General features: G+C 50.0%; 1 protein-coding gene and 1 long non-coding RNA gene across 2 annotated transcripts in view; one reads left to right on the forward strand and one right to left on the reverse strand.

Annotated features, from left to right (window-relative positions):
- The window catches only part of LOC125488093, an 18,823-nt gene extending 7,194 nt beyond the window's left edge, over nt 1–11,629 (forward strand). Inside the window, exon 4 of the long non-coding RNA XR_007266210.1 lies at nt 10,481–11,629. This is a non-coding gene — a long non-coding RNA (uncharacterized LOC125488093). The remainder of the gene's footprint in view (nt 1–10,480) is intronic.
- A 52-nt stretch (nt 11,630–11,681) lies between these two features.
- Nucleotides 11,682–11,891, reverse strand: part of LOC109926607 (autism susceptibility gene 2 protein homolog) — a 17,395-nt gene continuing 17,185 nt past the window's right edge. The window contains 1 exon segment of the mRNA XM_048620909.1: nt 11,682–11,723. Coding sequence (XP_048476866.1) covers nt 11,682–11,723 — 42 coding nt within the window.

Below are 11,891 nucleotides of genomic sequence, written 5' to 3' on the forward strand. Positions count from 1 at the left end.
GTGTGTGTGTGTGTGTCTCTCTCTCTCTCTCTCCCTCTCCATGTGTATGTGTGTGTGTCTCTCTCTCTGTGTGCGTGTGTGTGTGTGTGTGTGTCTCTCTCTCTCGCTGTGTGTGTGCGATTGTGTGTGTGCCTCTCTCTCTCTCCGTCTCCCTCTGTGTTTGTGTGTGTCTCTCTCTCTCTCTCCCTGTCGCTCTGTGTGTGTGTCTCTCTCTCTCCCTGTGTGTGTCTGTGTGTGTCTCTCTCTCTCTCTGTCTCTCTCTCTCTCTGCGTGTGTCTCTCTCTCGCTGTGTGTGTGCGATTGTGTGTCTCTCTCTCTGTCGCTCTGTGTGTGTGTGCCTCTCTCTCTCTCCCTCTCCCTCTGTGTTTGTGTGTGTGTCTCTCTCTCTCTCTCTGTCGCTCTGTGTGTGTGTCTCTCTCTCTCTCTCTGTGTCTCTCTCTGTCTCTCTCGCTCTGTGTGTGTGTGTGTCTCTCTCTGTCTCTCACTCTATGTGTGTGTCTCTTTCTCTCGTTCTGTGTGTGTGTCTCTCTCTCTCTCTCAGTGTGTGTGTGTGTGTCTTGCTCTGTTTGTGTGTGTCTATCTCTCTGTCTCTCTTCCTGTGTGTGTGTGTGTGTGTGTCTCTCTCTCACTCTGTGTGTGTGTGTCTCTCTCTCACTCTGTGTGTGTGTGTGTCTCTCTCACTGTGTGTGTGTGTGTGTGTGTCTCTCTCTCTCTCGCTCTGTGTGTGTCTCTCTCTTTCTCGCTCTGTGTGTGTGTGTCTCTCTCTCTGTGTGTGTGTGTGTCTCTCGCTCTGTGTCTGTGTGTGTCTGTGTATGTCTCACTCGCTGTGTGTGTCTCTCTCTTGCTCTGTGTGTGTGTGTGTGTGTGTGTGTCTCTCTCTCTCGCCGAGTGTGTGTGTCTCTCTCTCTCTCTCTCTGTGTGTGTGTGTGTGTCTCTCTCTCTCCCCCGTGCGTGTATGTGTGTCTTGCTCTGTGTGTGTCCCTCTCTTTGTGTGTGTGTCTGTCTGTCTGTCTGTCTCTCTCGCTCTGACCCCCTGCAGGCCCCTCGGATGGAGAGTTGGAACAATCTGGTGCTGACTGTGATAGGAACCCGCCACATCCACTTGGCAAATTCCACTGGAACCATGATGGTACTGAGGTCAAGGGGAGCTATTGGTGGATAATAGCACCCTGCCAATCATGGGAGCAGATGGACAGATCCGGTCCTGTTTTCCCGGTCGACAAGGGTCTCTGGTAGTCGCTGAAGAGATGCTCAACTTCGGCGTGCTTCACACGGATGATGCTTGACAGTGTGGGGGGTGCAGATTCTCTCAGTTTGTGGGGACGGGTGAGGAGTCCCAGATTTAGGAAGGGCCAGGAGTCCATCAGTTTGAGGGGGTGTCTGGTGGTTGAGGAGTGCCACTGAAGTGGGGGAGGAGTGGTACAGGCTGCAGAGGTATGTGGGCCACAGTTGGAGATGACTTATTTCTGCGTACATTATGCAAAAGGCAGATTCAACACGGTTCTGTGAGGGGCGGACATTTATTTGACAGATTTATGAGTCTTTTTGAAGCCGCAGCAAGCAGCGTGAATGGGCGGGGTGGGCAGCCAGTCGATGTGGCATACCAAAAAAAGAAGTTCCAGAAGATGCAAGTATAAAATATTGTCGCAGAAAGCGAGAGTGTGTGACGCTGGGGATGATTGACAGTGTTAGCTAATAAACAGGAATTGGAGATAAGTGGATCAGTGCACCATGGATGCAGGGACAGCAATGCATTGTAGCCAGAGTTACCAACGATATAAAGATAGCTGGGAAAGCAGAGAGATATAAATCAGTTGAGTGAATGGGCAACAAGTTGGCACGCTGTGTGAAAATACAACGTAGGTGCAAAGGACGTGAAAGCAGGGTGTGCTGGTTGAAACGGAGAGAGACTGCAGAACGTTCCAAGACACGACAGTAAGGGTTTGGTGCAAGCAGAGAGGGAGGAGTACAGCGTGATAATTTGTCAGGGCCACCTTCATGCACGATTGGCTCGAAAGCAGGCCGAAACGAATTATAGCTGAGCCGCTGGCAATCCCAGAAGCTCAGGCTGTGGCGAGGAGGCAACGAGGACAAATTTTGCAGCACCTCGACCAAGTGCAGCTGGAGTGTGGCAGGGAGCTGGGTCGGCGCCGGGCTTCGAGACAGTTTGGGCGGACGGTTACGCTGGAGGGGAGCAGACGGGAAAGTGGAGGTGAAGCCTTAGGTGGCTCAGACACTATCTTAGAGAAATGGCCCACTCCAGCCGACAGATCCCATCTGGAATCACGACTCCGCATTTGAGAAGGTCCGGCCTGGGAAACCGAAGGAGAAGGTTAAAGAGCTCGTTGGGGATCCAGGGTAGGCAGGCAACAGGGATCCTAAACGTGCTTGTAGTGGCACGAGGCAAAGAACTACAGTGGAAGGCTGTCTGTGTGACTGGGAGCACCGTGCACAGTGGTGTACCACATGGATCCCTTCCTCTTTCAGAGATATACAAAGGATGGGTACGGGGAGGACGCTGATAATTCTTTTGGGGCTGACATGCAAGATTGGCGCACAGCGAGGTGAGTTGGTGTTAGGTCGGAGGAAGATAGAGACGGATTGGTCAGATCAGTGGCAGACAGAATGTAACCCTGGTAAATGTGAGTTTGGAGGAAAGGGGCAAGATAAGGGGGCACTCAAGGAATAGCAGGGCACCGGGAATCTCAGAGGGACCCTGCAGGCGTCTGTGTGTGTGTGTCCCACAGATCCCTGAAGGTGGCAGGACAGAGTAATGCTTCTGAGAGCAGGGAGGTGATGTCGGGCCACAGGAGCACTGTGTGTGTGTGTGTGTGTGTGTGTGTGTGCGTGCGTGCGTGCGTGCGTGCAGTTCTGCTCCCCGCACTATAGGAAGGATGCGACTGTGCTGGAAGCGGGTGCAGAGGAGATTTGCCAGCATGTTGTGTGGGGTGAGGCATTCCAGCGAGGAAGAGAGGCTGGGGAAAGCTCGGGTTTGTTTAGAGCAGAGAAGGCTGAGGGGGAAACCAGAGAGAGGGGTATAAGATCATGAGGGGCATGGACATGGTGGATAGGAAGGCATTTGCCTCGGACTTTGCATTACTGATCCACAGAGTAAATCGGGCAGCACGCAGGAAGATCTGGGCAACTGGCGACTTTGAGCCGCCCTGGTGGCCGAATATCTTGGAAGCTGGCCATTCAGTCCTTCTGGACTGACCCACAGGAGGAAACATCCTGTTCACTTTCCACCTTGTCCGGACTGTTCAGCGTCCCTGACACTCCAATCAGGTCAGAAGACAACCCACTTAATCCCAGCTATCAATCCAGGAAACTTCTTCTGATCCAGCTCCGACATATCTGCCATCCAATAAGGAGATAGAAACTGCGCACAGTGAGCAAGGTGTGGTCCCACCAGTGCCTGAGATCACTGAAACATAACCTCCTTGCTTTTACATTCAATTCCTCTCCCAACAAAGGATAGCGTTCCATTCCCCTTCGCGATTACATGCAAACCAACATTTTGTGACCCATGCCCTAGAACACCCAGATCTGTCTATCTGCACCTCAGAATTCTGCAGGCCATTTAAACAGCACTCTGGTTCTGTACCTTCCTAACAGAGTCAACAGCTTCACATTATCCCATGTTATATTCGAGATTTCTGCCCACTCCCTTCACCGGTTCTGCCTCAGTGGTTAGCACTGCTGCCTCATGGCGCCAGGGACCCGGGTTCGATTCCAGCCTCGGGCCACTGTCTGTGTGGAGTTTGCACATTCTCCCCGTGTCTCCGTGGGTTTCCTCCAGGTGCTCTGGTTTCCTCTCACAGTCCAAAAGATGTGGAGGTTAGGGTGGATTGGCCGTGCTAAATTACCCCATAGTGTTCAGGGATGTGTAAATTTGTGGACTTGTTGGGCCGAAGGGCCTGTTTCCACACTGTAGGGATTCTACAATGCGTTCCCCTCCCACTCATCTCTGGTCAGCCTCCTCCCTCATGTCTTTGCAGTTACATTTACTCAGCTGTACTCCCATTCCATCTGATTCCACCTCCTCGCTCTCAAAGGGCAGGGTGAATTTGTTAAGAATTTGGTGAGTCACAGCCTTCCAGTCTGAACAAGACCCATTTCCTGCATCCTCGGTTTTCTGTCACTCTAATGCAAGCACATTTCTCCAGCGACCATGACCTCCTATTTCGTAGAATAACCTTTAAGTGCCTTCTCGACATCCAAATACAATATGCTGTCAGCTTCCCGTTATCCATAGCCTGTTTTTTTGTTTTAAATATTCTCTCATAGGATGTGAGCAGTGCTGGGTGTCCAGTCAATGTTTATTGGCCATTCTTAGTCACCCTTGAGATTTGATTTATTATTGTTGTGTGCGCCCAGGTATGATGAAAGGTTTTGTCTTGCATGCAGTACAGGCAGGTCATACCATACACGAGCGGAGAGGAAGGGGCTGAGTACAGATCCTCACAGATTATGGTGAAGGTGACTTTCCCGCCTATTCTCAGCGATGCTGGTCTGGGGGTCGGCAAGTCGAGGACCTATTTGCAGAGGTCAAAGCAGAGACCTGGGTCTCAGAGTTTCAAGAAGATGGCTCTTCAACCGACAATGAGGTCCATGTTTTCACTGTAATTTGTTTTTTTTTTTGCTTCTCTCTTCGCTACGTTACAATGGTCATTTTATCTGCCTTGGCTTCTTTATCCATGAGTAATTCCCATTCTCATCCCTTGTCTTATGGTCTTATTCTTATCCTCGACAGCACCAACTCTCAGGTTATTTAAAAACCGAAAGAACTGTAGGTGCTGTAAATCAGAAACCCTTGTTTTTTTTTGATATCGACAGAAACTCTATCAATTCTAACAGTTGGAGCTGGCTTTCTCCTATCCTCTAATAACTCTGAGACCCAGGTCTCTGCTTTGCCCTCTGCAACTGGATCCTCGACTTGCTGACCTCCAGACCAGCATCGCGGAGAATAGGCAGGAAAGTCACCTCCATGATAATCCGTGACCCTCTGTACTCAGCCCCTTCCTCTACGCTCGTCGATAGTATGACCTGCCTGCACCATGCACAAGACAAAACCTTTCATTGTACCTGGGCACACACAACAATAATGAATCAAATCTCAACATTATAGTCATTCTCTGCTTTTTTTTTGTTGTATTCTGACCCGTCATCTCACTTGACAGTCTCAGAAACATAGAATGTTACATAACAGGAACAGGCGCTTCAGCCCACTCTAAACTGATCCCACCTGCCTCCCCCTGCTCCTTATCCCTGCCTAAATGCCTCTTAAACATTGCTATTGTATCTGCTTCGACCACCTTCCCTGGCAACACGTTCCGTGCACCTCTATGTAAAAATCTTTCCTCACACATCTCCCTTAAACATTCCCCCCCCCTCTCACCTTAAACCTATGCCCCCTAGTATTTGACATTTCCACTCTGGGCAAAAAGACTGACTGTCCAGCCTCGACTTGCCTCTCATAATTTTATAGACTTCTATCAGGTTGCCCCTCACCCTCAACGCTCGAGCAAAAACAGTCCAAGTTTGTCCAACTGTTTCTCCTCCTAACAAATCCATTCCAATCCAGGCGACATCCTGGTAAACCCTCTTCTGCCCCCCAACCCCTCTAAAACATTCACACCTTTCCTGTAGTGTGGTGACCAGAATTGCACACACCACTCCAACAAATGTGGTCTCACTCCAGAATGAGCTGCCAGAGGAAGTGTTGGAGGCTGGTACAATTATAACATTTAAAAGGCATCTGGATGGGGACAGGAATAGGAAGGATTTAGAAGGATATGAGGCCAAATGCTGGCAAATGGGACTGGATTAATTTAGGATATCTGGTTTGAGTGAAAAAGCTGCCCCTTAGGTCCCTTTTAAATCTTTCCCCTCTCACTTTAAACCTATGCCTCTCTAGTTTTGGACTCCCCTACCCTGGGGGAAAAAGGCCTTAGCTATTCACCCTATCCATGCCCCTCATTAAGGTCACCCCCTCAGCCTCCAACGCTCCAGGGAAAATAGCCCCAGCCTATTCGGCCTCTCCCTCGGGCTCAAACTCTTCAACCCTGTGAACACCCTCTTAAATCTTTTCTGCACCTTCTCAAGTTTAACAATATCCTTTCTATTAGCAGGGAGGCTAGAATTGAACGCAGTATTCCAAAAATGTTCTGTACAGCCGCAACATGACCTTCCCAACGTCTATACTCATTTCACTGACCGAGCGTCCCAAACACCACCTTCACTGCCCTGGCTATTTGTGACTCCACTTTCAGGGACCTACGAACCTGCACCCCAAGGTCTCCCTGTTTGACAACTTATCTACTTTCACCCCATTTTCTAGCACTTGTCCTGGACTCTGTATGCGATGGCATTTTTAGTGATCATCAAGTTACTTCTTCAACATGTTGATGGCGGAGTCTTCTTTGGTTCCAGCTTCCTCTCAAAGATTTCTTCCCCAAATCCCCTCTGAACCTCCCGCTCGGCCCCTTCAGACTGTGTCCCACCCACCCCAAGTCATTGAACCCCCCTCAATTCAGGCTTGTTCCAAATGCCCTGCCTCTGCCTCAGAGCATTGTACACCCTCAATCAGGGTCCCCCCCCCAACCCTTAGCCTTCCCCACTCTAGGAGGGAAATAACTGAGCCCCTCTTTTTAGCCGAATTTCTCCGGCCCCACCCTGGGGAATCTTGTCTCCACTGCAATTGCGTCCTTCCTACAGAGGGGAGACTGGACCAGCACACAGTGCTCCCTGCTTCGGCCTAACTAACATCACACACAGCTCCACCCACACCTCCCTGCTCCTGGCTTAACCAGGAAAGACCAGTATCCCATATCTCTCCCTGACCAGCCGTCCCACTGCCTTCAAGGATCTATAGCCGTTCACACAGGGTTCCTCTCTACTTTCCAGGGTCCTGCCATCCTTCAGGTTCTCCCATTTTTCACGATAAAGTTCTACTGGCCAGTGTTCAGTCCGTCCATACCAGCTCATAGTCTTCAGGTTTCTGCTTCGCTATTTAGCGCCCCAACAATTTTCACATCAGCTGAGAACTTACCCATCACACCTCCTAAGTTTGTTTTCAGATTAGTAACGTCCGTCACTGAACACCAGCTTGCAGTCACACAAAACAAAAAAATAAAAAGTCTTTGGCTGTCACCCTCTCAGCCCGTTTGGGATCCACCTCACCAGATTACCCTGGATCCCAGAGACCATACCTAACCAGCCTGCAAGACCATGGCAATGGCCCGACTGAAGATCCACTGCACTACCCTCATTCCGACACTTCATCACCTCCTCGGGAGGACATGATTTTCTCCAACAAAGCCATACCAACATTAATATATTCCCATCCTTCCCCACCCCCATCCCCCCAACGCTGGACTCACTGAGCCAGCCTTCTCCAATAACGGTACCACATTCGCTGTCCTCCAATCCTCGTCAACCTCTCTCATGTCAGGGTCCCCTGCGTTATCCTCCCTCGACTCCAAGAACAGCCTGGGCTACATCTCATCCTGGCCCCGGGAATTTCTCCAATTTTAAACAGGCTAACACCTCCTCTGTCTCACTTGTAATAGGTTCAAGCATATCGTATCATATTTCACTCTTGTCAGTAGTGAATACAGACACAAAGTCCTCATTTAAAACTTGACCTACATCTTCTGACTCCCTATGAGAGTGTAAGCCATAGAAGCAGAATTCGGCCATCAGTCCATTTTGAGTCTATTGCACCATTAGATCATGGCTAATATGTTTTACGTGATTCTCCTGCCTTTTGCCCATAACCTTAGGTCTCTTTGACCAAGCAAAAACTTATCTCTGTCTTAAATACACTCAATGACTTGGCCTCCACAGCTCACTGCAGCAATGTGGTCTACAGATTCAGCACCCTTCAGCTGAAGAAATTCCTCCTCCGCTCTGAGGCTGTACCTCGGGTCCTAGTCTGGAAACACTTTCTCCACGTCCACTCAGTATAGGTCTCTCGGCAATCTTTAAGTTTCAAACAGGTTCCCTCTCATCCACCTGAACTCCACGGAGTACAGACCCAGAGTCCTCAACCACTCCTCATACGACAAGCCCTTCATCCCCGGGATAGTTCTCATAAACCTCCTGTGGACCCACTCCAAAGCCGGCACATCCTTCCTCAGATACGGGGCTCGGAACTGCTCACGATATTCCAAGTGCAGTCTGACCAGAGCCTTACACAGCCTCAGCAGTACATCCCTGCTCTTGTGTTCTAGCCCTCTCGAAATGAATGCTAACATCTTGCCCTTCCTAACCACCAACTGAGCCTACATGTTAGCCTTAAGAGAATCCCAAACTAGGACTCTCAAGTCCCTTTGTGCTTCCAAAGCCTTTCCCCATTTAGAAAACAGTCCACACCTCTATACTTCCTACCAAAGTCCATAACCTCTCACTTTCCCACACTGTATTCCATCTGCCATTTCTTTGCCCACTCTCCTGGCCTCTCCAAGTCCTTCTGCAGACTCCCCACTCCCTCAACCTTTCTGTCATGTGCAAACTTAGCAACAATGCCCTCAGTTCCTTCATCCAGATCGTTAATGTACATATATCCCTAGAGGGGAGTAGGGTAGTTAAGGTGGCGAACAGGATGCTTGTCTTTATCAGTCGAGACATAGATTACGAGAGTAAGGTGGTGATGTTGGAGCTGTGTAGTTCTGGTCACTACACTATAGGAAGGATCTGATTGTTACCAGAAGAGATACACCCAGGATGTTGCCTGGGATGGAGCAGTTTAGCTACAAAGAGAGGCTGGATAAGCTCGGAGAAAGTATCCTGGATAAGCTCGGGATGTTTTCTTCATAGCAGAGAAGGTGTGGCTGGGGGTGGGGAGGAAGCTTGATTAAGATGGATAAGATTATGAGGGGCATGAATGGGGTAAGACAGGAAGGAGCTGTTCCCCTCAGTCGAAGGGTCTACAGCAGGGTTTTAAAGCAAAAGGCAGGAGGCTGAGAGGGGATTGAAGGAGTTGTCACCCTGATGGAAGTGGGAATCTGGAACAAACTACTTGGGAGGGTAGCTGAGATGGGAAGCGTCATAACCTTTTAAAAAATACTTGGGTGAGTACGTGAATTGTCATAAAATTCAAGGCTATGGGCCTTGGGTGGAAAAATGGGACTGCTATTTCTGGTGGTACAGACCCACAAGACCTCTTCTATACCGTATGATTCAATGACTTAATGTGAATACGAGTGGTCCCAACATTGACCCCCTGTGGAACTCCACGAGCTACTGGCTGCCAACCTGAAAATAAAAAGCTCTTTCTCCCCACTCTCTGCCAGCCAGCCAATCCTCTATCCATGCCAGTACCTTGCCCCCAACACCTTACTGAGCAGCCTCCCGCACGGCACCTTGTCAAAGGCCTTCTGGAAATCCAAATAGATTGCGTCCACCGGCTCTCCTTTTGTCTAACTCACTCGTTACCTCCTCAGAGAATTCTCTCAGATTTATCCAGCACGGCCATCCCTGGACAAAGCTGCGCTGACTCAGCCCTGTTTTACCATTCTCTTCCAAGTACTCCGCAATCTCCCACACATTGTGTTACCTAGGTCATCTAATCAGCCTTGCTCTTTCCCTGGTTATCCTCCTGCCCCGACCGTACTTTATAAAACTTACTTTCCTTTGTTTACCCACCAGTTTTTAAAATACCTACCCTCCCTCTTAGCTCCAATTCCTTTGGGAACCTCTGCATTTTCTACACACCTCAGAGGTTCCTTCACTGCTGAGGCCTCAGTATTTTTTATGGGCTTCCCTTAATCATCTTTTCTTGGCACCCAGGGTTTTCTAGGCTTGTTGATCCCATCCTTCTGCTGTGGAGGAACACCTCAGCCTCATGCTTTCACAATTTCCTTTCAGAGAGACTCCTCCTGCCCTGGTGTACATTTTCCTGTAAGGAGCTGTTCCCAGTTCACTTGGAGCAGATTCTATCTCAACATTCTCAAACCAGCCTCTCCCCTCTTAACAATTCAAAACCTTTTCTCCTGGCCATTCTCCGGCCTTTCCCACCACTCCCGGAGTTATCACCGCTGCCTCATCTAACGTTTACAGAGCCAGAGACGTACAGCATGGAAACAGACCCTTCGGTCCAACTTGCCTGTGCCAACCATGTATCCTAAATTAATCTAGTCCCCACTTGCCAGCATTTTACCTGGACTCTCCCCAAAATTAGGACCAGTCCCAGCTGTCTTTTTCTAAAAAAAACTCTCCTCAGAACATTTTAAGAATTCTGCCCCCTCTACGTCTGAACCATTTTCTCCATCCCAGTTAATACTGGGGGGACGGGTTGAAATCCCCAATTATTACTCTCTCGCATCTTTCCAAAATTTGCCCACATATCTGTCTGCCTTTTCCTGATGGTTTGGGTCTCTATCATCTCTTCGAAAAATATGATTACCCCCTTTTGTTTAGCCATCGTGGCCTTGACTGGGGGAGTGTATACCACAGCTGTCATCCCTCCTTCCTGCAGGAATTGGCTCCGTGAGGGGAAAATGCGACACCACCTCCTCTTTTTGGCAGCTCCCAGAGCAGCGGACGGCCTGGAATATGCAGCTGGCCACTCGTCGACCACGCCTCTCGTGCTAGCAACGCTATCCTGATGATGCTCCAACCACCAGCACCCCGAACACTGCGGCCTCGCTCTGAGACTCGCTGCATGGAACGCAACCTGGTCTTGCCACCCTCCCTCGACGAAATACACTCTGCCTGCCAGGTGGGCTCTGTTGTTTATCTGAGCCCAGGGCCCCCTGTCCCCCACCCACCGCCGCAATGCTACCTGCAACTTCAGGCCCAGTAAGCAGTGAAACGAGCTTCTCGTGCCCTCCTCACCTCCCAGTGCACCTCATCCAGCTGCGAGGTAGAGGAACAAAGCCTCACGTGTGGAACTCTGCCCAGTGTCTTCTGGAAGTTGAATATCACATAGGCACTTACTACTGTCCATTTATGGCACAGACTGCTGTGCGTTGCAGACCACACACTGTTCAGGATTTACCTTGGCCCAGTTCTCCAGAACCTGACAACAACGGAGACAGCACACTCTTTCACACCACATCTTTCCCCAGCACCCAGCACGTCGAATCCCCTGTTACCCCTCCAACCACAGGAAGCAGATTCACCTCCGTGGCCCAATTTCTGAACGCCGCGATCCAACCTCTCCCTGAACTTGCCGTGTTGCGCGGAGCATAACACCAGCTTTCCAACAGAAGCAATTATGCCCTGGATTCGGATTCACTCAGTGGGTGTAGTCCCACACACTCTCCCAGACGTTTACATCTGCCTGAAACGCCGCGCTGCCGGACGGCCAGTGCCGAGGGGGAGGGGAGAGCGTGCGCGAGAGAGAGGGGGTGAGGCGTGCCAGAGAAAAGGCGCGTTGTGTCTACGGCCAGGCTGGGCTGGGTGGATTTTCCTTCCCGTGAGCCGCCCAAAAATTCAGCAAAATTGTCCCGTCCCCGAGATCCCCTCGGCATCATTTAGATAAAAAAAAACTATACAACAGGGTGCGTCGGGTGTGGCACGGGCGAAAGGACAGAGCCCTCGGCTGGGTGGGGAGCAACGAATTAAAATGTCAACCGCTTGCTTTAAAAATCACGTGCCCGAACCTTATTAAAAAACGTACAAATTATTTCACCATCACTTTGTCCTAAAAAGCACAGGTTATATAATATAAATATTTACAGGGTTTCTTCTCTCTGAAAGCAAATTGTTCCTTCTTTCTAAAAAAAAAAGAAAGAAAAAAATAGAAAGGGGTAGTCCAGGTGTGTGAACCGCGAGGGGGGCAAGGGCAGAGGGGGGTGGGATGAGCGAGCGAGGTCTGAAAAGTCCGTCGTGTTTTCTCAGCCCCGTCTGGCGGCCATTATCTGGAATCGCGGTCCTTGTGACTG

Source organism: Rhincodon typus, chromosome 49 (genome assembly GCF_021869965.1).
Source record: "Rhincodon typus isolate 14 chromosome 49, sRhiTyp1.1, whole genome shotgun sequence".
In the NCBI taxonomy this organism is placed as follows: domain Eukaryota; kingdom Metazoa; phylum Chordata; class Chondrichthyes; order Orectolobiformes; family Rhincodontidae; genus Rhincodon; species Rhincodon typus.